The 26,369-nt window shown below is 47.6% G+C and overlaps 1 protein-coding gene across 1 annotated transcript in view; it reads left to right on the forward strand.

The window, feature by feature from the left end:
• Jag1 (jagged canonical Notch ligand 1) overlaps nucleotides 1–26,369 on the forward strand; it is a 36,625-nt gene that overhangs the window by 3,330 nt on the left and 6,926 nt on the right. Inside the window, exons 4-20 of the mRNA XM_010634213.3 lie at nucleotides 7,950–8,001; nucleotides 12,976–13,230; nucleotides 14,824–14,884; nucleotides 18,658–18,788; nucleotides 19,132–19,251; nucleotides 19,634–19,747; nucleotides 20,903–21,016; nucleotides 21,622–21,735; nucleotides 22,257–22,303; nucleotides 22,610–22,783; nucleotides 23,192–23,342; nucleotides 24,177–24,341; nucleotides 24,777–24,890; nucleotides 25,317–25,430; nucleotides 25,515–25,628; nucleotides 25,736–25,852; nucleotides 26,330–26,357. Coding sequence (XP_010632515.1) covers nucleotides 7,950–8,001; nucleotides 12,976–13,230; nucleotides 14,824–14,884; nucleotides 18,658–18,788; nucleotides 19,132–19,251; nucleotides 19,634–19,747; nucleotides 20,903–21,016; nucleotides 21,622–21,735; nucleotides 22,257–22,303; nucleotides 22,610–22,783; nucleotides 23,192–23,342; nucleotides 24,177–24,341; nucleotides 24,777–24,890; nucleotides 25,317–25,430; nucleotides 25,515–25,628; nucleotides 25,736–25,852; nucleotides 26,330–26,357 — 1,985 coding nt within the window. The remainder of the gene's footprint in view (nucleotides 1–7,949; nucleotides 8,002–12,975; nucleotides 13,231–14,823; nucleotides 14,885–18,657; nucleotides 18,789–19,131; nucleotides 19,252–19,633; nucleotides 19,748–20,902; nucleotides 21,017–21,621; nucleotides 21,736–22,256; nucleotides 22,304–22,609; nucleotides 22,784–23,191; nucleotides 23,343–24,176; nucleotides 24,342–24,776; nucleotides 24,891–25,316; nucleotides 25,431–25,514; nucleotides 25,629–25,735; nucleotides 25,853–26,329; nucleotides 26,358–26,369) is intronic.

Genomic DNA, 26,369 nt, shown 5'->3' on the forward strand with positions numbered 1-26,369 from the left:
GCGGTTCCCGGGCTCCGGAACAGCTGTTTTTGCAAACTTCCCGGGGAAGGGCGGGCGAACGGCCCCCAGAGCCCTCGGGAGGCCGTGCCAGGGTTTGGAAGGGGCGGCCTGCAGGAGGTGGTGTTTTTGGGTGCAAGTGCACGGACCCTTATTCCCCCCGCCCCACTGCCGCCTCCGGAGCGGCCCAAGGTTCGCGCCCGGTTGGCAGCCCCAGAGGCAAGGCCCTTGCAACATCCCAAAATGGGTGGAAGGAAGATGGGTGCGATTGCAGAAGGGGAGGAAAGGGAAATGTTGGGGGTGTGCCCGCTGTCCTGGAGGCGTGACTCTGCCAGGCCCGGCCTGTGCAGAGAGACGACTGGGGTGGGAGGGATGGGGGGGGGCTCGGCCCCCGGAGGATTGCTTTCCGCCACGTGCTCCGATGGGGCGCTCTGCTGCCTCCTACCCGCAGGCTCGGGCTGTGATTCCCAGCTCAGGGAGGGCAGAGTGTGTCTGGGTCTCTGCGGGAGGCTTGGAGTGGCCCTTAAAGTCCACATTTGCAGAGGCTGGCATGATAAAGTACCTTGTGCCCTGGGTAAGATGAGACAATGACCAGAAATACGACAGCAGACTTTTTTTTTTTTTTTTTTAACTGGCTACAGTGAAGTTCTCTTGAGATCTGAGAGCTGTTTCTATTGCGGGATTTCGTTCTTACAAAGAGTGTTTGTCTTGTTTGTTAATCCCCTATTAGGGAGAACTTTAACCTAGGGAGGTTGGTCACCTTTAAATCTGGCTGTGCCCCGACTGACAGTGAATACCGCCTGCCCTTGAACTGTGTCTGGAGTTAAGGGGAAGGGGCCTGCAGGTGGTTCCACCCTCCCGGGAGGATCGGTCCCCAGCCCCTTGCTTTTTGCAAGACCATAAAAGGAATCTTATTAGTGGTGTGGAAAAGCAGCAGGCCTGGCTGAGATTCTTTTTGGAGAGCAGGGTCAGAGGAGGACTTGGAGGAAAAGAGGAAGGATTGCTTCTAGGCTGGCTGGGGGAAAGGGACTTAGAAGCTGTGCGGTCTTCCTTTGACACTTGGCAGGGAGTCCTCACTGGAGAAGGAAGGGAAGTGGTGTGAGAGGGCAGGGTGGGTGGTTGATTTGCTAGTGCTCCTCTATGCCTTCGGGCCCCACAGGTCACCAACCATGAAATAGACTCTAAGCTCTTCTAGAATGGGGGAGACCCTCCGGGGTGGTGCTCAGATTGTGGTTCTTTTGAAGTTAGGCCAAATGCGCGTATCAGTCATAAACACGTCTCCACCCTGCTGCCCTAAAAAGGCCTGTGAAACGGAAGCTTTACTTACCGAGAGAAATTGGAGTTTGGGTGTATTGTTTTAGTTTATTTTCCTGACTGTGGTTGGAGAAACACCTTGGTCTGTAACTTTCAAGAATGGCTGATGGGTGGGGGTGTGAGTGTAAATAACAGTAAACTCTTCCTGAGCAAGTCAGGTTGACTGCACAGCTTTGTCTAGTTTGGCAATTAATATGTCTTTTTAAAACTTAATTTCTAGCACTAGGGTTGTATCTCTGTGGTACAGGCCTTGTCTAGCATGTGCAGCATGTGCTCAAAAAAGAAAGGATTTCCTTGGATAGGTAATAACTGAACGAGGTACAGAATTCAAGAAGCAATAGGATATATGATTAAAAAAGCAAAACAAAAACAACTTCAGACCTCCTTATACCCCCCAGCCACCTAAGCTGCCAATTTGCAGGCTGCTAACTTCTAGGTAGCCACAATTGCCGTTTTGTGAATGAACCCTCATTTTGCTGAGCCTGGAAGAGCTGTAGCTGGGAGCAGGATAGGTCAGTAGAGAAGGTCATGTAATTCGTGTCTTCTGTTTGGAATTATGACCCGAGTCATAACTGTTCATGCTCTGGAGAGGAAGAGGAGGAAATGATTTGGTTAGATATGAAATACAATCCAGATTCCAGCGTGCATGTGAGTGGACCGGCCTCGCCTGCCATGTCAGATCTCATTACAGCCTACTTTGTCCACTGTTCTGTCCTGTAGATCTTCACCTGTGGCTTCTAATGGCCCTGCTGTCTCTGCTTAGAGGGGCTTGACCTGAAGCAACTAGCCTGATGTTCTTATCACTCAGGCTGCCAATGTGAGCATCATACATCATTATTTGGGGTAATTGTGTTTAACAAGAAATGATTTGGGAATAACCATTTATAAATTGCTGAAATGGTTAATTTGCACCTCCCAAAATGAGTGTTAAATCCCAGTGCCTGCTTATTAAAAATGCATTAGTGTAATTAACACTTCTTTTTGGGAACCCTAGAATCCCAGTTAGCTGTATGGGATCGCATTGGTGGCTCTGGAGTGAAATGGATGTACAGAAACTTTGGGGAAATAATTGGACTATCTGGCTTCTTAACTTCATATTTAAATTCCACTTATCCACTGAGGTTGCTAAGGTCAACTTAACTTTTTCAAGAAAACAATGAAATGTGATTTTTGCATACCAGAGAGGTCAGCTTTGGACCCTTTGATACTTAAGGCCTGAGTGATTCCTTGCCAAGTGTTTGAATAAATTGGCCGCCATGATGTTAATCACAGAATATGATTGACAAGCCCTTGCCTTTATACTTCCTGCTTTCTCAGCCCCAAGCCTTTGTACATGAAGTGTAGATATATAGAGGGCAGAGGAGTGGAGTTCTCATTTGAGCTGGCTCCTTTCTACAGCCGCTATCTGCAGGTTGCCTGTGTGGTCAGCATGTACATTTCATGCAAATAGCATGTGTATATGTACTCAGTGCAAGGGACTTTGTGTATGGAAAAAACACTCTTTGCCCTAAGATGTATACCTCTAACTAAAGTGATGGGATGATGTGCATTGCAAAACAGGGCTTGGAGGAAAGTAGAGCTGTGCTTATTGAAAGGGCTCTGCTGAGTGTCTATAGAATGGCTGCTTCCCAGATGGGATTCCTGTTCCAGGTTTCTACTAGTTTTGGTTTCTAATAGGTGTTTATTCTCTTGCAGGTTTAACATTCTATGTTTTCCTTCTCCTTATTGTCTTGTTTCTTAGCAACTTACTCAAACCTCCAGTATTTACATGAGTTTGTAGCCCACCAGCTCCACACATAATTCTACAAGGACGTAAGCCATTTGTAGAAAGTGGTGATCCTTTGAATCAGACTGCTGGAGCTGAGTGGGTAAGGCAGAGAAGCAGCAGCAACTTATAGGCTGCAACCCCCTTAGAAAACTAGCAGTCTGAATGCTGCCTTAAGTCACACACCAAATAGTGGTGCCTTCAGGGAATTTTAGGATAGGAGACACTTGGGAAATCCAGCCTGCAGGGGAAAAACAAAAAATTTTCATAAAGAATGGAACTAGGAGTCCTCATGTTCCAGATCTGAAAACAGGAATGCAAACAGCAGCCTTGGCTGGATATCATAAAGCAGCCATTGGCTCCATTGTAAAAGGGCCAAAATCGGTCCCAATGTCAGGCTTTCAAGATTAGTGACAGCATAAGGGGCCAGGGATTTAGCTCAGTGGTTCTGCCACCTGCCTCTGAGTTCAATCCCAGGTACCAAAAAGAAAAAAAGATTAGTGATAACATAATGTCTAATCTCTGGACATGTATATAATTAGCTTTGTAATCCATAAAAGCAAGTACACCTGAGAATTCTCCCTGAGGAGACTTCTACAGGTATCCCCCACCCAAAGTTAGGATCCAGACTGCTGGGAGATATCCTGATTGGTTCAAATTTTAAATGTGATTTATAAAAAAATTAGAATCGAACAAACCCAACCTTTTCTGCCAGTTGTGGTTGGAGTATACACAAGAAGTGATGGAATGGAACGGGGTCCTTGGTTCAGAAGTTTCCTGTTTTTGCTGAGTGTCCAGCCTGTGACTTCTTGCTGGTTTTGGATCCTTCCATGGACCACCACAGCCCATGGCCCTGATTTTTATGGTATCATTGGCATCTATCATGGTGCAGTGCATGTGCAGGGAAGAAATTCTGCATGTGGTTCCCAGTGCTTAACAGGGGTATGTAAATAGTCAAACATCCACTCCTCTACCAGCTCAGCCCAAGTTTTATGCACTTTTGGTAAATAAGTAGAAAGGCTTCTTGTTTGGGCTTGCTCTGTGTGAACTGGACCGTTGTGCTTGGCTGGCTGCTTGGTATTCTATCTATTAACCTTGCCACCCTTTTGTAACTGGTGCATTTAATTATCAGTGGGATGCCTTTCAAACAGGTAAGGGTAATGATGGGAAAGGGGTAGGGGCTTCCCATTGAGTCGCAACTCTGGATATGAGCTCTGGGACTGCTTGAGCAAGCCTTTGAGGTGGGCTTTGATGAGAAAATCGCCCTTTGTAACCAGATCAGACTCTTGACATGTCAAGCCCAGCAGACTTGATTGCTTTCTAGGACTGGAGACTGCTTACACGAAAGAGAATGGATGTCTCTTTTTCCATCTCTCATCTCACCAGGGCCTCATGATATGTGAATTGTGTGTGTATGTGTGTGTGTGCATGTGCCGACACATGGACCTTGAAGGCTGTTTTTGTGTGATATGTTTTGTGACTGGAGTATTTTGTACTCTGGCCATCCAGACGCGGGCAGGACAATAGAACTGGCCGAACTGACTGAAATGAGGATTACAGAGAAGAATGGGGTCTCTCCAAAAAGCACTGCTAATACAGGACAAGCAACAGGAAGCAACAGTTGAGTCAGCAGAGTGCAGGGCCCCGACAGACCTGGGGCCGACTGGCACACACAATGGTCGCATTGGCACGCCGGTTATCGCCAGGATGTGTGCGCCTCCGGCTGGCCCGCCTGCTGAAGCAGCCCGGGCTTTTGGACGCCGCACGCGTGCAGTTTGGATGGCGGTTTGTTTGTGTCCCTCAGTTTGGCAGGAGGGGAGGCAGCCACTTCTCAGGGCTTGGTTTGGCTGCCACCGTTGCCAGGAAAAGGAAGCTCCCAGCTGCCAACACAATTACCTTTGTTTCTTACATCCCCCCTTCTTAATGTGGCAATTAAGTGCTTACCGCCCAGCCTAGTGCCAAGGTAACCACGGTGGAGTGGGGCAAGACACAGTGCAGCCCTTGAGCAGCAGCCCAAGCGTGGCAGCGGGCAGGAGGAGGCGCTGGTGGCCTGGCCCTGGCAAGTAGGGAGACCTGGTGACCCTGATATGCCTCTGATGCCAGGACTCTCCTCCAGGTGAAATTGCACAGAAATTTCCCCAAAAGCCATTTTGAAAGCTTCCCAGTCCTGTCCAATGCAAGAGAATTTGGGGCCAGCTGTTATTGCCAGATATATTGGGCCTGGAGCTGGGCAGGGGCAGAAATGAGTCAGTTTGTAAATCACACTAAAGTTCTGTTAACTCCCCGACCTTACTGCATTTACTCCCATGCTATGGTTCTGGGGACACTTAAGGAAAAAAAAAGATGAAATACAGGTGACCCTTCTTAAAAAGTCTTAGTTTTATAATTTGAAATCAAGAGAAATCCAGGTTGTTTTTTGGAATGCATTCAAGAATGAACACTTGTGTTACCAAGCTCCTTGTAAGCCCTCCCAGGACTGGGGACTTGGCTTCTGCTGGAGACTGGATTTGCAGTGGTCAGTTGGGTAGGCCTCGGTCCTTGTGAGATTGCTGCTTTGTGGTCTGGTGCTCACTTTGATGGCATGGGGTACCATGCCGTGGTCATGCCATGTCTGTGATCTGGGATCTCAGTGTCTGGATGCATATTCAGGGATGTGCAGAGGTCATGCGTGGGCCTGGGAAAAATTAAAGTTCCCTAGCAAGTAGTAATCATTGCTAAATTATCTTGATTGTTGATCTATAGTGTGGGGATGGAGTGGGAGGTAAGAGTGCCTCCTAATAGGAGCCTTGGAGGGAATCTTTTTTCCTAAAGGCTGGGCACCTGTGTCCTGGGAGACCTGTCCTGGAAGTTAGTCCCTTCTCTGAAACAAGGGAGGGCAAAGGTTCAGGCTTGGTGCCTGTCACTGCAGCCCCTTGCCTTGACCCTACCTCTGCCTCCTACAAGAAAGGTGCTGGTGAAAATTCATGACACCAGACCTCTGGATCTGTGGGTGCTATTTCCGTTCAAGGTGGGGTGGTGTTGGTCAGCAGCTTCTGAGATGATGAGCCTGATAGATGGCTTGGTTTTCCAGGTCCTCGTGCAAGACACAAGATGCCTTCCAATTTAGTATTCAGCAGAGTTAATACTGCCATGCCGGCTCAATCCCAGGCATCTTCCCTTGCAGTGGTATTTGTGGGTATTATGTATTTAGCACTTGTGCAAGTCTGTCAAAAGTCTTGATATCAGTGCATTTAATCAGAGGATTAATTACAGCAGTATTGTTGAAGTGAAGGATGTGACCAGCAAATGAAGGGTTTAATTATACAGAATGAGCAACATATCTGGCCTCATTTCTATGTGGCCCTTGCCTCCAATCAGGAGAGAAATATAATTTCTTGCTGCTCTTTGGGAAGAGTCCTATAATTTGTAGGAAGTCCTAAGAGACTTAAAGAGGTTGTAAATAAGGTGTAACTTTCTCTAATAAAATATTAACGACGACAACAATGTGTTTGGACCTCTGGCCGCTAACAGGAGAGGCCTGGGTATGTGCCCTGGCTTGCCCAGTTTTGCTTTGCTTTTGTGAGCATTTTCCCACAGTTATCAGTGAACGAAATGAAATCCTACTCTGCTTTGAGTATGAAGCATATTTCGGCTGAATTCCAAGGCATGGCCTATCAGAAGATATTTTTATATTCAGTGAGGACCTGCTGTGTCACTCTGAGAGCAGTCAGCTTGCCCTGAGTGATGAATGAAACTTTCCTTTTTTTTTTTTTGCCTTAACCTCGTTAGTACCTTCCCTTCTCTTGAAGAAGGGTGTTTCTGGGGGCTCAGTGTTATTTAATCAGCCTAAGTCAGTATTTCCAGGGCACTGCTTTCCATTGGGCAAATGGGTGCCTAAATGGGTTCATGTTCCTTTTCTTCCCACCTGCTTGGGATGTATTTCTTCTGCCCAACATTGGTTCATTGAAACCCTGGCCTTTTGTAAGACTGACCTCAGGGTAAATTGCAAAGTAACATTTGAATAAAAGTGGGAATTTGCTAATAGCTTGTGTTTAGGGCAAGGTGGAATTCTGAGATAAGCCTGGAAGATAAAAAGTGCCTTCAGCATAATAGCAGGCTGGCATCTTGCCAGCATCCAGGGAATTTGTTTAGTTAGTGGTCTCTGATTATTCCTGGAATGTTGGATCTTATTGACAGATAAGTTCATCAATAAATACAATGCACCGGAGTGCCCTGATTTCTCCCTTTGTACTTTCTTCCCTGTCTGCCCCCTACCCAACCACCCAAGTGAGGTTGCCTTCTTTGTCTTCCAGAGTCTCCTTGCACCTACCCCCTCCTGCTTCCTAGGGTTACCTGATACTTGTGGGAGCTGGGATGGTCTCACACAGACAGGGCTTTCAAAGGGGTTCTGAAAAGGAAAAGGGGGCCTCCCTGGGGACTGCCCCACCAGGGCCGAAAGTGTAACCTTAGCAATACCCCCTCAGTACAAATACCTTGGTAGGTTAGTTTAGAATAAATTCTTTGTCTGGCTTTTTTTCTCGTGCACTAGGGCTGGGGTCTGGAAAGTTTTAGAAAACTCTATGCTACGTACTCCCACATAGGGAGGTGGCATTTCCTGATCGGGACTTTGGGCTGCCTTTGGACTTTGGTGACCCCCCCCCGTGGACTTTGCCAGGTGAAAGGAGTCATTTGTCAGCCTGAGGAGAGTGCCGAAGAGGGGAGGAGAATTGGTGTGGATTTAAACACCCAAGGCCTCAGAGTGCTGTGTGATAAACATTTTCGTTTTGCCTTTCTGGCTTGGTTTGGCAGGGTGTGCGGGGAGACCAAGACAGCAGGACATCGGAGAGCTGGCCCCCATTTCTGAGACACTAACTGTTGCTTACCTGTGTTGCAGAGGTCCTACACTTTGCTGGTGGAGGCGTGGGATTCCAGTAACGACACTGTTCGTAAGTATCACAGCAGTGGACTCCTCTCTAAGTGCATGTGGAAGCCGGTGGCCCTGTTGGAGTGCTGTGTATTTCCCTAGTTCTTAGGAGAACAACCCCTTCCCCAGTCTGCCTCACCCCAACCCCTGGACCTGTGGAGTTGGTTCCTTAACTTCCCTCAGAACTTCAGCTTGGAATATTAAGTAGGCAGAACAGACGCCCAGTTAACTCAGTCCCTGAATAAGGACCTAGATTATCTTTGGATAGAGATCTTAATGGTTTTACAACTTTAAAACCTTGTAGACTGCTAAAGGATCAAAGTAGTGACTTTTTAAAAGTCCATTTAAACTTTAAGTGAGCATTTAATCTCTCATCGGAAAGATAAAGCCACAAAGATGGTGTTGGGCTCTAAAGACCGGACCTTGAATTTCACTTGGTGGGCAGGTAAGCTTCAAGCCTGTCTGAGTTTCCCACACTGGGCACCAGACCTTTCACTGAAGTGGAATTTCAGAGCCCTGCAGCGGTGACCTGCCTTGTCCCCTTCTGAAAGATGGCTCTGTGTTCAGCCCAGGTTGCTTTTCAGGATGGCAAGGGGGAGGGCTTGGGTGGCAAGGCTGTGGAGGACACACATTGCCTTATAGCCTGATACAGCAGTCTTCTTTAATCCTGACCACACGACATGGTTGCCCTCACAAGCCAGAGCAGTGAGTTCCCTTTTTGCCAGCAGAGACTGGACTGTCATTGGAAAACCTGATTCACACTGACTTCTCTTGGCTCACACAGCAGCCTCTTGTCTGTCTTCTGACCTTAGAATATTTCCTGAATTGCTTCTGTGCCTTACTCGCCCTTTCTTGTGTGTTTGCTGTTCACAGCATCTTTCCACCTTCTCTCCATTTGCATTTTAATTAATTCGAGGGTGGTAAGTGCCCAATGTGGGCACTTCAGGGGCCAGGCAGGTGCTTGGTGGACAGCTATCAGTGTGGCTGGCTCACTAGGCCTCTTGAGGCCATGGCATCCTTACCAATCTCGGGTGTGCCAGAGGCATCTGGACACTTGGGACCCTCCTCACGTGGTGGCTGTGCAGTCCAGCTCTGTACGTGTCATCCTGCCTGGAGGGGAGCGTGTGAAAGTCCAGGCTCGAGGTGTCCTTCCCAAGGGCACTCTTGTCCCACGGTGGAGGGTGTTTGTGTTGGGAGTGGTGGCAGGGGAGTTTTGCCAGCCTTAGTTGTGGCTGATGCCAGTCAGGGTCATAGATATGTTTGTCCTCCCCTTCCACATAGGTTGAGGATTGTGTGTTATGTCATTGTGACCTGCAGGAAGGAAGAAGGGGTAGGGAGGGGGAGAAACAGGCTGTTCAGATATTCTGGTGTAGGCATGGTATTAAAACCATCTAGTGAAGTAAATATTCTTAAGATCCTGACCTGTGACCAGAGCCATGTCAGGACACTGGGTAGGGACATATGAGGGGACAGCCCTGTATAACACATATCTGCATCGCCGTTCCTGAGCCTTCCATTGCTCCCCAGCTCCCCACATGTGCCTCTGGGGACCTAAAGCCCAGCCAGAGCTGCTCATGGTGGTTTGTGTTTTCAGGTAGTCCCATTTTAGGGAGCTGGAATATCTTCTCTCGTTGGGGGTAACCAGTTTCTGAAAGGGGACAGGAAGAATGAGGGAGGGGCAAAGCACTTTCAGACCTGAACTTCTGGGGCACGGGGTTGCCTTGGTCCTGGCTTGCTCCCGCAGCTCATTGAAACTCCTAGGTGAGCTGCGGTGCAGAGCTGATGGGTTTGGTGGGTGTGGTTTATCTACTTTTCCATTCGCTTGTCTTTTGTGATGTGTCTCAGGAAATCTCAAATCCAGCATGGTCAAAACCAAACTTGAGACCTCCCCTCTCTAAGAACAGTCCCTCTTCAAGGGCCTTTTCTAAATGACAGCACCCATTGACATAGGCCAGAAATCTGGAAGGCACCTTGTGTCCCCATCCCTCTTAGCGACTGTATGTACACTGTAACCAAGACCTTAAAAATCTTATCTCCATTTCTTCTCAATTCTCAGTGTTCACACCATATTCCCTTGTCACTGCTCACACCTAAACAGTAGCTGCCAACTAACTGGTCTACCTGTATCTGCTCCGGCTCACTTCCAATACTTTTTTCATTCTTTTGCCATCTTTGACTTTTTGGAGCATAGCATTTGATTATTATCATTGCTACTTTTTTTTAGACCGTCTCGCTCTGTAGTTCAGGCTGGCCGTGAACTCACTATGTTGCCCAGGCAGGCCTTGAACTAGTGGTGATCCTCCTGTCTCATCCTCCAGAGTGCTGAGATTACTGGTGCGCACCACCATGCCAGGCCATCCTTACTTGTAAAACCCAGGCACTTGGTTTCCTGTTGTTCTTGGGACAGATCTTCCTGTCTCTCCAGGTCCTGCACAGCCTAACCCTGTCTCTTGTTCTCATTCATTGTGTCTGTACCCTAGCCATTCACCAGCCTTTTCTATCCTAAAATGCATCCCAGTTTTCTTCTGCCTTGGGATCTTTGTAGATGCTGTTTCCTGTCTGGATTGTTTCGCTCCTTGTTCTCTTTACCCTCTGCCCCTCCCAATGGAATGTATTCCATGAAGGTAGAACTGAGGATATTCCGGAGCTCAACGGAGTTGGCTGCCCATTGGTACTGAAGCAAGTAGGAAACATCCTGGCTTTGGTTGTGAATTAGATGCTGAGTCTGGGGATAGAATTTCTTTCCACATCGCCTCTTCGGTGAAGCCCAGGTGCTGTTTATGTGCTAGGATTTCCTAAGGCTGATCTGCCTGTCACCGTGCAAAGTCCTTCCCATTACGTTTCAGGACTGTAGTAAATAAAGGTCCAAGTTTTTCTTTCTCTATCAGAGCAAATGATTTCAGTTTACTGTAATGCTTAATTGATGCGTAAACTTGAACAGGTGCACTTGAGAGCAATCTTTCTTGTAGGTTAGCGCTCCAGCTGTAGCTCCTTTCTAGTTTTCTTGTTTGCGTGGCACTGGCGTTACATTCACACTAGTCCTTTATTCCCCCCTGCTTGGCCTGTGAGGTTGCTTTAGGTCTTCATGATGCATCTCTGTGTGGGTGAAGACTAGGAAGGCGTGGCAGCATCTTTTTTAGTGGCGGAGCTGGACCACCACATTAGCTGCCCCAGCATCCCAGGCAGATCTGAAGTAGAATTCAGGTGACCACACTGAGAACCCAGACCGGAACAACTTGTCGCAGACACACAGCTACCTGTCCCAGCAGCAGGAAAGCTTTCTACAGCTCTGTTAGAGAATCCCACAGTAGTCGTCTACATAGCCGTCTCCTTAAAGTGGGTAGAAGCAGGCTGAGCAGGCTACAGAGAATCATGTGTCATTCTGCACCCTTAGGACTGTGCTGGACTCTTATCTCAACTGTTTGTTGTTGATACAGCCGGAGAAAAGCTGGGTGCTTTGGGCCATGGCTATAGTGTGTTTCAGTGGTTTCTTCATGAAGCTCCTGTCACCACGTGTTAAGAGCCCACTACACTTCTAAACTGAACCCTCAGGACAGATAGGTGGCTGATGGAGGGACATTTTTTTTTATTCTTTGGTCTGTGTTTATTTGCAAAAACTGGAGCGAGTGAAGTATTACCTGCAAGTGCTCCTGTGTGTACTGGCGTGAGTCTGCAGGTGTGCAGGCTTGTCCAGGGCTTGTCTTGCCCACGTGACACTTGGAGAGCCCAGAGGGTGAATGCTGGGCTATGTTGGTAGTGGAGCATGTGGATGAAGCCACCCAGGAGTTCCTTCCCTGGTCACCTACGGAGCTTGCATACCTTTGTCAAGAACACAGGCCCAGGGCCTGGAAAAACAGTGGTGTGGGTGTGTAAGAATCACAGAGATGTTTCAGGTAGGCCCTGATGCCGCTGTCTCACCAAGGTGGCCTTGAATTTGACAGGGTGGTGAAGGGTTGGTGCTGGCAGGTTTAAAAAAACAAACATAGACTGGTACTGACTTGGGACCTTGTTGTCTTTCACATCCTACCCTGGGCTCCTTGCATGGGCATTTGGAGCTATTTTCTCTGCCTCGTTCCTGTCTCAGCCTAGACTGTAAGTGACCTCAGGCCAGGGACCACTTTGTACTCCTCCTAAGAGCGGCTTTAACTCCAGGCCTTGATCTGCAGTAAGCATTGTGTAAGGAACATGACTTAAAACAAACACACAATACCTCCACCCACCCGTCTGTAAACTGGGGTGAGTTTTTCTCCAAGCTGCTTCTGAGCCTAGGAGAAGGGTGAAATGCACAGTGTGTGTTTGAGATTTGACATCAGCCTGGGTAACTTTTAGACCATGTCTCAAATTTTAAAAGGGCTGGTAACCAATAATGTAAAGATGGAGTTGGCAAGAGAGAGAAACGTGTTGCAGGTCACAGGGACAAATACAAATGGCTTGATAAATACCTGGAAGAGTGCTTACCATCGCTCGATGAAATGCCAGTTAAAGCAAGAGAGAACCTCTTCCTCTCAGGCAAAGATCAGAAAGCTTGCTAGTGTCTGGTATTAGTGCTGCTTCTGGGAACCAAAGTCTCCTTTGCTGGTGGAGGTAAAATGACAAAATGTCCTGGATGGATGGGTTGGGGTTGTCCTGGGATGGAGTGGACTGGTTGTTCACATACTGAGCTCAGTGCTGCCAACTACGTATATGGATGGATGTATTCAATACGCATGTTGGAGCTTTAATGGCAGAAGCCTAAACCTGTGTACCCACAGGTCAGGGACCAGGATTTGGTATTTCTAGACCAGGAGATACACTATGCATTTCTTAAGAAGGGTACATCATGGTAATGGTGACCTCCACGGAGGGAATGAGCTCTATTTTCTGCCCTTTTGTATAGCTATTTAAATTCTGTACCATGTGCACATTTTTATTTTTTAAAAATTAGCTAAAATGGTCAGGGCAGGAAACTGATGAAAATCTCATTGTGATTCTTTTTTTTTTTTTTTTTGGCCTCTAGAACCTGACAGCATCATTGAAAAGGCATCTCATTCGGGCATGATCAACCCCAGTCGGCAGTGGCAGACACTGAAGCAGAACACGGGAGTTGTCCACTTTGAGTACCAGATCCGTGTGACCTGTGATGACTACTACTATGGCTTTGGCTGCAATAAGTTTTGCCGGCCCAGAGATGACTTCTTTGGACACTATGCCTGTGACCAGAATGGCAACAAAACGTGCATGGAAGGCTGGATGGGCCCCGAGTGCAACAAAGGTGTGTGTGCGTGTGTTTGTGTGTGTGTACATATGTGCGCTGGGTGAGTTACCCAGCCCTATTTTCCTGCTTTGAGTGTCAAGTTCTGATCCCAGCAGCAGTCAGGTGGCAGGTTGCCATCTCAGGCAGGGCAGGTGTTTACCTGTAACCTAGGACTAAAGTGTGGAGATGCTGAGCGTAGAGATGCTGGTGGTGCACCGGGCAGGGCCCCTCCAGCTGGTGTCCCCATCCCCCAGCTGCTGTGAGTGTTGGCTGCTAACAGCTCCCAGCTGCTCCGTCTCTGGGGAATTGTCCTGGGCTGAGCAGGAGCCACTCCATGCCCTTCCCTTGAGCTCAGTTTAGGGAGTGACTGACAAAAGGGAGAGAGACAGAGGCAGCCCCTTTGCCTTATGCTGTGGAGACAGTTCACTCTGGTGCTTCCCCTGGATTCAGGCTGAAGCCAGACTCCATCTGAGACCACAGCTCAGCTTCTTCCCCTGCCCCGTCTGTCTTTCTCTTGGATGCCAGTCCCTTCTCCGGCTTGGAGGGACCTGCTGACCTGTGAACGGATGATGAGCGGATGGCCTTGCAGTGAGTGCTCCCAGCACATCTGCAGGACTGTGGTGTTGAGGGAAGGAGGGGTAGTGAACCTCAGCTTTCCTAGTAAGGTACGATTGTGCTCACCCAGAGGGGTATAAGCTTTCAGAGTTCTTTGCTGTGTGCTGTCCTGGCCACTTTTAGCAATTTGATGTGTAATTCTAATTAACCACATATCTTCTCCTCGTGAACAATAGTAATCTCCACATACCTTACATGATAATTAAATTCTTTCGTGAAAAACCCAAATTTTTAAAAAGTGAGTTTTGAGCTATGACTGATAGGGTGGAGTATGAGGAGGGGAATTTTCAGGTCACCTGGGAAGTACTGATTTCTTAACTGGAGATCTGTAGTATAAAAAGGATAGCATTTCTGGAATTTCAATGAAAGAAGGAATTGATAGATTTTTACACAGTTGTGTTTGAAAAAAATCAGTAACAGTTAAAATCTGTAATGATAGTTTTTTAAATGAAGGACAGAAATGCTTTGTGAGGGTGCTTTGCAGAGGCACCTCCAGCTCTGGCTCCCAGATTAGCCTTCCAGATGAAGCCAGTTTGGTTGGCTTGGTTACCCCATGAGATTTTTGAAACCAGGCATCTGGGTGATAGTTTTTGAAGGGGGCTGGGACTTGACTGAAGATGCCCTGGTGGGATGGAATGGGAGGGTTGAGGAAGAGAATTTGCCTCTTTTCTTTTGGTGAGGGAGAGCAGGATGGGAATGGGCCAGGCAGGCACAGGGTAGCTGCTGTGGAGGGCTGGGAAAGGCCTCCCTTCCCCTGTCACGTGTCTGCATTTTGTCCCCAAACAGCATCATGTTTGGAGGATCTGCTAACATGGCCTTGAAGTTTAAAGCTGGATTTGTTATTTGGGCCCCTCCCATCTTCTCTCCTTACAATGGGCTTGATATGAGATCTCTTAAAATCATGGATTTTGTAGGCTTAATGTACTAGGCCATTCTCATGACGCTTGGCAATGCAAGATGCAGTGTACTAACACAGTCTTCTCTGCTCTTTTACAGCTATTTGCCGACAGGGCTGTAGTCCCAAGCATGGATCTTGCAAAGTTCCGGGTAACTGCAGGTACATGACTAGACTGATCTTTTGTGATTTCCTTTTTCTTTTAAAAAAAGTTTCTTTTATGTAGCAGAGGGACTGATTTTATTGTGAATATGCCTTTTTCTCTGGAAGGATGAGAAAGCTTTAAAAAATTCAGATAGGCACATCCGAAGCTTATTAAATTATACCAGCTGTCTGGTGGAATGTGCACACCACTTCTCTAGAAAAAAAAAAACAGAACTTAGGAGCATAGCCAGTGATTCTTGTATGAACTGTTCTGTAAATTGATAACACGTTTTTGTAATCTTCCCGTAAAGTGCTAATGAACTGGATGGAGGGACACGGCTTTGTTTCCTTGGGGGCTGTCCTCCCCTCCGTGTCCTCCCCCTGCTCCCCCTCTTCCTCCTCCTCCTCCTCCTCCTCCACCAGGTTCCTCTCTCTCACCTCCCCCACTTTTCCCATCAATAGGCGAAGGTCCAGCATTCTTTAGAATGGGATTAGTACAATCTCCTGGCCCCTCTGTAGTGGGAGCTGGGCCAGTGCTGAACAGTTAATGGCTATGCTGGAATCTTGTCAGTTGAGCTTGATGAATGTAGACTTTTGCTGCTGGCCTTTGAAGTTTGTTCTTTTATGGTCCAGAACAATGCAGAAACCAAAGGGAAACCTACCCCCTGACTGCTTCAGGATATGGTTTTGGGGACTTCTTGAAATGTATATTATGCCAATTTGAGAACGTCTTGTTTCAGAAAATACTGTTGGAGTCTGGGGCATTTTGACAACATCCCATGCTTTACTGTACCTCCCCCCAAATTATAAGGATTAGCAGATTTAATGTGACACTGAGTGGATCCTTTGGGCTTGTCAACCTTTGTCCCCAAAGCTGCTGTGACCAAAAGAAGTTTATGAAACAGTTCAAACCAGTGTACCTCAAAGGAAGCTGTTACCTTGGGCTCTGATTAAAATGCAGATTCTGTTCTACAGCTGGAGTGGGCTCAAGGTTCTGCATTTCTAGCAGGTGCCTGGGGGTCGGTACTGTTGCTGGTAGGACCTTATGTCAGGATTCACTGTCCTACACCTTGATACTAACGTATAATTCCTGGGATTAATGAGGGAACTGTTAAAAGTACAGGTTCCTGGCCTCCACCCGACTCTGACTGAAGGCCAATGCCGTGGTTTAGCCCAGGATCTGCATTGGGCCACTTTCTCATCTGATTTCCCTCTCATGCAACAGTAACACTGAATTTGAGGCTGAAGTGGAATTCAGGGCGACTGGAAGAAAAATTAAGAGCGGGTTGCATCAAAATGGTCTCGTCCTACGTTTCTGGAAATTTAATTTTCTGGGCGGCTGAGGGGATTCACCCACGGGTGGCAGCTGACTGGTGGTTGACACCATTGCTGTCAAATGCCAAGCGGGAATCCACCTACAGTACCTCTCCCTAATTAAGGGTGTTCTGGAGAAAGTAAGAACGCCAGTGCCATTAGGGCCTAGGAGGCTGCTTCCTGCTCAGATGAATATCAGCAAGGCCAACCTGATTTGTGCTACTGTCATCAGAATAAACACTGCTGTGTAGGGGAGGGCTTTCCAAGCCAGAACAACAGGCTTTGTTTCCAGAATTTAGCCCTTTCTCTTTCGAAGTCTTACCTCCCACTCCCTGCCCAGACACGCACTGGTGTCCTTATTTACTTAAGGTGCAACTTTCCCACGGGGCATTTGCATAGTCTCCCAGCCCAGTTCCTTCACCCTGCTTTGAAAAAAAATCAAAACAGAACCTTCCGGCTAAGGAAGTTCAGGTTGTATCCTGCTCCAGAAATAGTTGCATAGCAAGTAACGAGTAAGTTGTCTTTTGGATTATGTACTACACTGGTTTTTGTTTTCTCCCCCTGGAGGAGAACACTTCACTGATTTCTGTTGTTCCCGAGTAAATGTGGGTCCTCTCTTCTTGGGTGCACATGCCTGCTTTATTGCAAGCCTGCCAATAACATCAAGCTTAATTATGAATCATCATATGAGGAAAGGCACTTGAATTTCTCGTGAGAATCTTAATCATATATTATTAAACCGGCCTCACTTGGTAGATGCCTCTTTTGGGGTCAGTATTTTTATTTGTTTTCTTTTGAAGTCATCCTTGGCCTCTTGTGGTTGCTTTTTCATACTTGGGGATTGAGTTCTCATTAATTAGGAGGTTAGGTTGGGTCCTCAGCTGTTTTTCCTTGCTTTTATTAGGCAAATTGAAGAGGTAGAGCTATCCTTAATTTAGAAGGGTTAGAATATTGCTATCTCCCAGTCAATTCCTCTTTTACCTTTTAGGCTAAGAATATTAGACAGAATAGCTTCCCACCCCTCTACCTCCCACTAACTTGGATGTCTGTCTGCCTTTAAAAAAAATTATTTGTATCGGATGACTTTTTATTTTACTCCTTCAAATAGTCACTTATTTAGGCTGAGAGTCTATTTTATATAAACCAGAATCCTGTGTCTGATTAATATTAAACCACACATTCTAGTGGTTCTTTGTGTTTGAGTGTGGATGGCTTGTTCTTAGAAGTTAAGAAGTGATTAGTATTCTCAGGGGTTAAGTTGATTCTCAGCCATGGGTGATTAGCTATTAGCTAGATCCCTATAATTTTCCCATGACAAGATTTGCTAGCTTGCCTCCAGCTCTCTGCAACTGTAAGGCTTCCCTGCGAGAGGGTTCAGGGGACATTTGTTTTCCAGAGTTACAGCTGAGCAGCTTACCTGGTGGTTGGTTTAATCATGGCTTTTCCCAGGTCCTCCTCTGGGAAGATTGTGCACAACCCACATTCACTTCACCATCAGGCAAGTTGGTGGTGTACCCTGCCTTTCTCCCATCCCTTTTGTTAAAGCTTGATGTTTGAGAAGGCAGTTAAAGTTTCCGAGGGCTTGAAACTTGAGGGGAGAGTGGTTTGAGACCTTGTCCTCTCTCCCTATCAGGTGAAGGTTTATGTTTGTGTTTTTGTTTGGGGATCAAAGGCACCAGACAGCAGACAAGGAGTCTGATGAACAGGGTGCTTATAAAAGAAACTCAACTCCCCCCAAAACTAGATAAACTAAGATGACCCTTTTCTTTCTTCTTCTTTTTTTTTTTTTTTTTTTTTTTTTTTTTTTTTTTTTTTTTTTTTGCAAAGGGAGACAAATAAATTAGCATCAGCAGTGACGATAATGGGTCATAAATTATCTGTGGACTTGGTTCCCAGTGCTGTTCCTTCTCTCTCCTCCCCCTGCAGAAGCGGACTTAGAGATGCTGTCCTGGTCTTTGCCTGCTGTTTGTTTGCTTTATTAAGCACCGTTGTGCTGTGCTTTCCTGCTGCACTCGGTGTCTTACTGGTTTCTGTGCACTGGGGTCATGACTTTGCTGCCGAGACAAAGCCCAGCAGAGCTGCAGAGCGCACATTCGCACAGCTACTGTTACTATTACTGGATGGTCCTTTCCTTCTATGGTCTGTCCCGGCCGGGTCCTGGGATTGATTTATTCCATGCCCCCACCCTTGGCTCATCATGGGAGCTGAGAAAAGAGTGGCTTTGTCAGGGCACCCCCCACGGCCCCTCCCCAGACAGCCCTCCTTTGGTTGGAAGTCAGCTGGGAGGAGACATTGGCCCAACTGTGAAAATGTTTGTTTATAAGAAGCACACAGCCTGCCCCACCAAGCCTTGACAGTCTGCCATCCTGTCCCCAACAACAAAACAAACAGCCTGGACTTGTGGTCTTCTGTGGTAATCATGCAGACTCCCGTGATGTTAGAAAGGCTGAATGGAGTGTACTCTCGTCTGTCTGCAGGTGCCAGTATGGCTGGCAAGGCCTGTACTGCGACAAGTGCATCCCACACCCGGGGTGTGTGCACGGCACCTGCATTGAGCCCTGGCAGTGTCTCTGTGAGACCAACTGGGGTGGCCAGCTGTGCGACAAAGGTACGCCTTCCGGGAGGAGGCCCAGGTGGGAGTGCAGATGTGGGGTGGTAGACAGCGTTGATTGGGCTTTTGCTTTTACTCATTTGTGTCTTTTATGGTGGGGGTGGGGGTGGAACCCAGGGCCTCCAGCATGCACTTTACCACTGAGCTACTCCCTGGTCCCTGTTTATCTCTTTCCAGGGGTTTCTTTTCTGAATTTGTTTGACTTTGTATTTAATGATAATAGGGGTTATTTTTCTTTATTTTGGTTTTATTTTTGAATTGGGGAGTGGGGTGAGCCCTGTTGGGTTACGAATCTTTACTTTTGTCTCTTTGTGACTTTGTGGTCTTTTTTTTTTGGCAGATCTCAATTACTGCGGGACTCATCAGCCATGTCTCAACGGGGGCACTTGTAGCAACACAGGTCCTGACAAGTATCAGTGTTCCTGCCCTGAGGGGTATTCAGGACCTAACTGTGAAATTGGTAAGTGGTCCAAGTTGGGTGAGATCCTTTTGCTTAATTTTTCTGTACACTCAGTTTAAAACACACACACACACCCCCCGAAGAAAAGATAAAAAGCCCACAAAATTAAGTTGTTATCTCAGCCCTTCTGTGGGTTCTTGAAATCTCTTTTTGAATCCTTAAAGTTTTTGGGTGATGCTGATTTACATAGGATGAATATTCCATCTCCAGGATGGGTTAGAATGTGGCTGGAGACAGTTTAGTGAGAAAGATGAGTTGCTTTTTTCCCTGGGCACAGCAGGGTTACACACACTTGCTTATGTTTTTTTGAGATGGTGGCAGGGGTGGGGGAGGATATAATGGAAATCAGGGTCCCTTGCTGACTGCTCTCCTGGTTCTACAGCTGAGCACGCCTGCCTCTCTGATCCCTGCCACAATGGAGGCAGCTGCAAGGAGACATCCCTGGGGTTCGAGTGTGAGTGTTCTCCAGGCTGGACTGGGCCTACATGCTCTACAAGTAAGTGCAGGTATTGGGCTCTGACCATTCTAGAGGATCACTGTGTCAAGATTTGGGTCAGCAGGAAAGACCTGGGTTTGTCCAGTGCTACGAGATTGGTGACCTCAGTCTTAATGGGAGAGAGGTGGGTGCAGTGCATGGTCCCTTAGCACACCATTCTACCTGCCAGAGAGTACACATATCTGATTGACAGGAATTCCCTCCTGCACTAGCTCATTCCTTTACATGTGCTGCTTAGAGCTCTGGTTCCTGAATCCCAGCTGTTCTTTAGCCACAGTGAGGCTGCCCTTAGGCAGGTTGCTACTACTGAATTTTGTCTTAGTGCTCCAAGAGAAATGACCTGGCTGCAGAGTTAGCTTGGCTGTTAGACTTGGTCAAATATCAGAACCCCTGGACCACTTTACAGCACAGATCTCTGGGTGCCATGTAGCCTTTAATAAGCTCCTGAAATTGTGAGGGGCAGCCAGCCAGGTCTGAACCCCACTGTCCTCGGCACCCAGTGGTTAACATGTGGTTAAGGATGTGGGCTGTCGGGTCCCCTGGACTGGGTGTGCATACCCCACCCCGCTCTGCTCAGCACTTGTGGCGCTCTGGCAGGCCTTGTAACCTCTTTGTACCCTCTTTAAATGGGATGGTAGCAGTTCCCATTTCTAAGGGTTGAAGTGATGACTGAGTGAATTTGGAGCGCACACAGATCAAAAATGAATTGGGGATGAATTGGGGAATGGGGCACCTTGTGTATTACTTTAGGGGAGACTCTGTAAACTAATCAGAGTGATAGTTTTCCGCTGGTTAAGAAGTATTGATTTTTTTTTTAATGTACCTCTTTGGGACCTCTCACTTCTATTGATAATAAAGATTAGGCAGCTCTGGGTGTCCTGTGTTCCTACTAGGTTGATGCTGGGCAGGGGCCCAGCTGTCTCTCTCCGCAACTGCTTAGGGGGGATTAATGAACTGGGGCAGTGGGGGATTTAAGGTGCTACACTCAAGGCTTGGGCTTACTGTCACCATGATGCTTGCCCTGCTGCAGCTTTACTTGTAGCAGGTGTCTGGTTCTTAGGTGAAGGCTGCTGATGTGAGAGGTGGTCTGTTACATTATTCAGTTGCCAAATGGGTTGAAATTAAACTGTCCCCTTTTTTTTTCTCATTGAACAGACATTGATGATTGTTCCCCAAATAATTGTTCCCATGGGGGTACCTGCCAGGACATGGTTAATGGATTTAAGTGTGTTTGCCCTCCGCAGTGGACTGGCAAGACGTGCCAGTTAGGTAAGGAAATTCCAGCGACTGTAGTTCCAGAACCCAGGTTAGCTTTCTGCTCAGAGCTGTGAAGAGACAGGAACATGTGGCAGGCGATGTGAGTTTGCCCTCTATCATACTGAGGAGTAATTTATTATCAGGAGTTTCTGGGCCTGGGAGGAATAACCTGAATGCAAATGGACTAGCCCTTTTTGGCCCTGTGGGAAAGTCGTGGAATTCCTTGAACCATGTCAGTCGCCTGTCCAAGGAGTGTTCAGCTGGGTTCCAAGCAGGGATGATCTCATGAGGAATGAGCTGCCTGCATTCTTTTTGCCACATTTAAATCCCAGCAACTAGGCTGTGTCGGCTTCTGCACAGAAATGCACGGTGGCTTTCTGCTGTTCTGTTGGGGGCCGGTTGTTAACCAGCAGCTGGAAAGTTATCAATTAGTATTCCTTATCAGACAATGGTTAGGGAGAGAGCTCCAATGTGCAAAACACAGGGAACCTAATATTTCTTATTTAGCTGGCTTGCTGGTGTCTCTGCAGATGAACTCATTGTTGTGTTGCATCTCTGGGTGGGGGGGAAGGGGTGTAGAATGCCATTTCTTACTGTTTATCCTTACTTCCTTTCAGATGCAAATGAATGTGAGGCCAAACCTTGTGTAAATGCCAAATTCTGTAAGAACCTGATCGCAAGCTATTACTGTGATTGTCTTCCAGGCTGGATGGGTCAGAATTGTGACATAAGTGAGTGACTGTTTCACTTCTGATTTTCATGAAACCTGAGTGTTGAAGATACTTGGCTGCCCATCCCTGGGCTCCAGTTCAAAGGGTTTTTTTTTGTTTTTGTTGTTCTTGTTTTGGGTTTTTTTTTCTTCCATTTTTGAGGTGCCGGGGGTAGAACCCAGGGCCTCATGTATGCCAAGAAAGTGTACCACCACCCAGTGCTAGAAAAACCTTATAGCAGGGAATGTTTTTGGAGAGGGAGTGGTGGGGCAGCAAGGAAAACATACAATTTGTCAGGCTCATTAGCAGCTAAAACTGCCCATACTTTGATAAGATGGCTGAAACAATGATGTGAAGTTTTCACTCCCTCAGTCTGGGAGAATTACGAAGAGTCCTCACCCACTCTAATAACCTTATCTCACAGGAAGCACACAGGAAATCTGATTTGAAACTTTTATCAGTCCTGAGTGAGAAGGCTTTTCAGTTATGTGCAGTTTCCACGTCAAGTGCCTCTTTAACAGGGTGACTTATTTATTTTGCAGATATAAATGACTGCCTTGGCCAGTGTCAGAATGATGCCTCCTGTCAGGTATGTAAATCCTTGCTTAATTGCAAATCTTAAATCCTAAGATTTATGTGACCTTGGGAGGGCTTCATGCCCATGAGATTTAAAAGTGCAGGGCAAGAGCAGATTGCTGGCTGCTTCCTTAGGCCTCCTTACTCCAGGCCCCTGGGGACATGCCCAGAGAAACCCCTAACCTGGGTTGAGTTTGGTTAGCATTTGGCTTTTTCAGTGAATCGGCTGAACCTCAGCTGTCATGCTAAACCGCTGAAGCTATGTTTGTGGAATACATAGAAAAAAAAGCACATGTTTCTCCCCCTTCTCCTCTTCCAGGACTTGGTTAATGGTTATCGCTGTATCTGTCCACCTGGCTATGCAGGCGATCACTGTGAGAGAGACATCGATGAATGTGCCAGCAACCCGTGTTTGAACGGGGGTCACTGTCAGAATGAAATCAACAGATTCCAGTGTCTGTGTCCCACTGGTTTCTCAGGAAACCTCTGTCAGGTGAGTGGAGGCAAAAACCTCGGATGGCTGTGCTTTTATAGCAGAGCCTCCTCCTCCTCTTTCCCTCCCCTCCTCCAGGTTTTTGTGTCCAGGCTTTCAAGACATCTGTTAACATCCTCTGCTAGGGAATCTCTGCTAGATGAATGCCCATGGAAGGACATATTTGTGGATGATTTCCCCCTTAGTTCCCGTAGCCCATCTGTTAGGCTCTGTGTTTGATTTTATTTCCTGCTTGGCTCTGTCTCCCACCCTGCCCTATGTTTCTGAAAGCTTACCTGCCTATGACGGTACCTAGAGCATGAAGGTCTGTTATATACACGATGTCCCCTTGTGGAAGTAGATGGATGAAGGGATCAGTTCTCAGTGTCTCTGATGATGACACCTTTGTCCTGCTCCCAACGCTTGCAGCTGGACGTAGATTACTGTGAACCCAACCCCTGCCAGAATGGGGCCCTGTGCTACAATCGTGCCAGTGACTACTTCTGCAAGTGCCCCCAGGACTATGAGGGCAAGAACTGCTCGCACCTGAAAGACCATTGCCGCACGACTCCCTGTGAAGGTACCTCCCTCCTTGGCACCCAGCTTTCCCCATCTCCTCCTTTGTCCCCCATGTGCCACTTCCCCTTAATGTTCTTAGAAGTACTGTGTAGGTGAGGAGGACTTTTCTCTGATCGCTTAGGGAAGCCAGAACACGTGAGAGCAGTCCTCCAGTGGGGGAACCACGTGTTACAAGTGCCCCAGGGGAGAGTGCGTGAAACCCATTTGTCACTGCAGTTCTGGACGGGCTGATTGGCGGTCCTGAGGCAGATCCTCCAGACCAGCCCTGTCAGAGCCCTGTGCAACCGTGGGGATGTTCTGTATCTCATTTCAGCCTGAGTTTAGTGTCAGAGGAGCGAAGGGCCGTGTATGGGCACTGAGCACATGGGCCGCGACTGGTGCAGCTAGCAACCCTATTTAGTTTCGCTCATTTAGATGTAGAGAGCCACCTGTGGCCCATGGCTGCTGTATTAGGTGGCAGAATCTTAATTAAAGCCTTACTATAAGTTTATCCTCTAGCCTAGCGTAAGTAAGATTGAGGAAGGAAGCAGAGCTGATCTGTTTCCTTAGCAAGCTTTCCCCAAAACAGGTAGATGGCAGAGGTGGGATGAAGGGGCCCACAGGCATGTAGGCTTCTTGACTACAAAGTGACAAAAATGCTTTAAAAAATTCCCCTGGCATCTCGGCTTTGCTTGTCCTAGTGCAAGGAGGCACGTCGTTGGACTCCTGGTCCCTGGGGTGCCTCTTGACTTCCCATCATTAGCCAGAGGGTTCCGGGCTCCAGTATGGAGGCTTGGCGTCAGTCCTTTGCTTAGGAACGCCGTGGCTTCCATCTGATCCTGAGCCTGTCTTCTAGTGATTGACAGCTGCACTGTGGCCATGGCTTCCAACGACACGCCGGAAGGGGTGCGGTATATCTCCTCTAACGTCTGTGGTCCCCATGGGAAGTGCAAGAGCCAGTCGGGAGGCAAATTCACCTGTGACTGTAACAAAGGCTTCACGGGAACATACTGCCATGAAAGTAAGACTCCTGGCTGGGAAGTGGGGAGCATTGGAGTTGACTTGCCTCAGTCAGAAAGTAAGGTTGAAGTGACCGTTCCATTTATCATGACATCTGGAATCTAAGACTGAGGTTAGATTCAACTGACTAGATCATCTAGTGCCTCTGAATCTCCGTATGTGTTTTGGAATGCTCTGGAATCTTACCAGTTTGAGTGGGCCCTTGTTGCTATAGAAGTTTCTTCTCAGGCCCAGCAAATAACTCTGCAATGGAGGTGTTATGTAAAGTGGGGGAGGCACCATCTGGAAGCTTCTGTCTCATTGGAGAAAGTCAGTTTAGAAGAGGCACCAACCAGGTGCATTTTCTCAGGTGGCCATGAGAACCACAGGACAGGGCTTGGTTGGGGCATTATTTGTCCCTCAGTTCCTCATGTTTATCATTTTCTTCCTTTCACAGATATTAATGACTGCGAAAGCAACCCGTGTAGAAATGGTGGCACTTGTATCGACGGTGTCAACTCCTACAAGTGTATCTGTAGTGACGGCTGGGAGGGGGCCTACTGTGAAACCAGTGAGTCTGTGGTTCTTGCGGACTGACAGACAGTTGTGGGGTGGGGGATCCGCCTTAACCTGGGATGCTTTTCTCTGTAATGCAAATTTGTGAAGGAGGGTCCCCTACAGTTTCTGCAGTGGGGCCTTGTAGCATTTATTAATGCTGAGGGACTTTTGCTGGGGAGCTATAGAATTAGACTGGAAATATAGGAAATAAGCAGGGCTTGCAAGGAAAGGTACTTGTAATATTAGTCCATCTTGATTTTAATTTCCATGGGAATTCAGAAGGCTATCCCTTCTCGGGCCTAACTTGGGTCATTTAACATTGCGAGTGACTTTATTTCATAAAAAGGGGCATGGATGTGGAAAGCAAGCGTTACGGGAATCTGTAGAAGACGGAGAATGTTCCTGGGATTTTCTTCAGAGCAGGTCTCTTTGGTTCTAGATATTAATGACTGCAGCCAGAACCCTTGCCACAATGGGGGCACGTGTCGAGACCTCGTCAATGATTTTTACTGTGACTGTAAAAATGGGTGGAAAGGAAAGACCTGCTACTCACGTGAGTGTTCGCCACCCTGAGTCCTGACTCTGCACTCTGTGGGAAGGACCAGAGGGGGCTCACACAGATATGTTGTTCTTCCAGGTGACAGCCAGTGCGATGAGGCCACATGCAACAATGGTGGCACCTGCTATGATGAAGGGGACGCATTTAAGTGCATGTGTCCTGGTGGCTGGGAAGGAACAACCTGCAACATAGGTAACCTTTTGCCCCATCTCAGTGTCTGCTGGTTAGCTCCTGGGTCTGGGTCTTGCCCCTCCAATTTCTGGGTCCTCATGCAGGTGGTCCTGTTTCTTGTCTTGCAGCCAGAAACAGTAGCTGTCTGCCCAGCCCCTGCCATAATGGGGGCACCTGCGTGGTCAACGGCGAGTCCTTTACGTGCGTCTGCAAAGAAGGCTGGGAGGGGCCCATCTGTACACAGAGTGAGTGCACTCCCCCTTGAACTCTCCCAGGGCTGCTGGAGCACATCCTGACACCCTTGGGGACTTGCAGTCGAAACCAGAAGCAGTATTGTTTGATGTCTGCTTGTGGATCACCTGGGTCCGTATTAATGGCTTGATGGGCTGCAGCCCTGACCTGGGCATGAGAAAATTGCTGATGAGATAAGTGGAGACAGATGGTGTCTCAGTTCCCAGCACAGGGGCTGACCAGCAGCCTGCTGTCTTCCATTCTCACACATTCTGCAGTCCCCTCCCTGGGCCTCTTCCTGTATACATGTGTCCCACAGCAGATGAAACTCACTGGCTGCAGGCCTGGTTCCAATTCAGCAGAGGTTTTAAGCATATTTTGCTGGTATTAACTGTAGCTTTATCATTTGGGTGTTATGGAAATAAATGTTTTTACTTAGCGCTGAGATGCCTTTCCCAGCTGAAGTCCTCCCTGTTGTCTTTTCTTTGCAGATACTAATGACTGCAGCCCTCACCCCTGGTAAGTGTGACA

Source organism: Fukomys damarensis, unplaced genomic scaffold (assembly GCF_012274545.1).
Source record: "Fukomys damarensis isolate Sample0158 unplaced genomic scaffold, DMR_v1.0_HiC HiC_scaffold_7, whole genome shotgun sequence".
In the NCBI taxonomy this organism is placed as follows: Eukaryota; Metazoa; Chordata; class Mammalia; order Rodentia; family Bathyergidae; genus Fukomys; species Fukomys damarensis.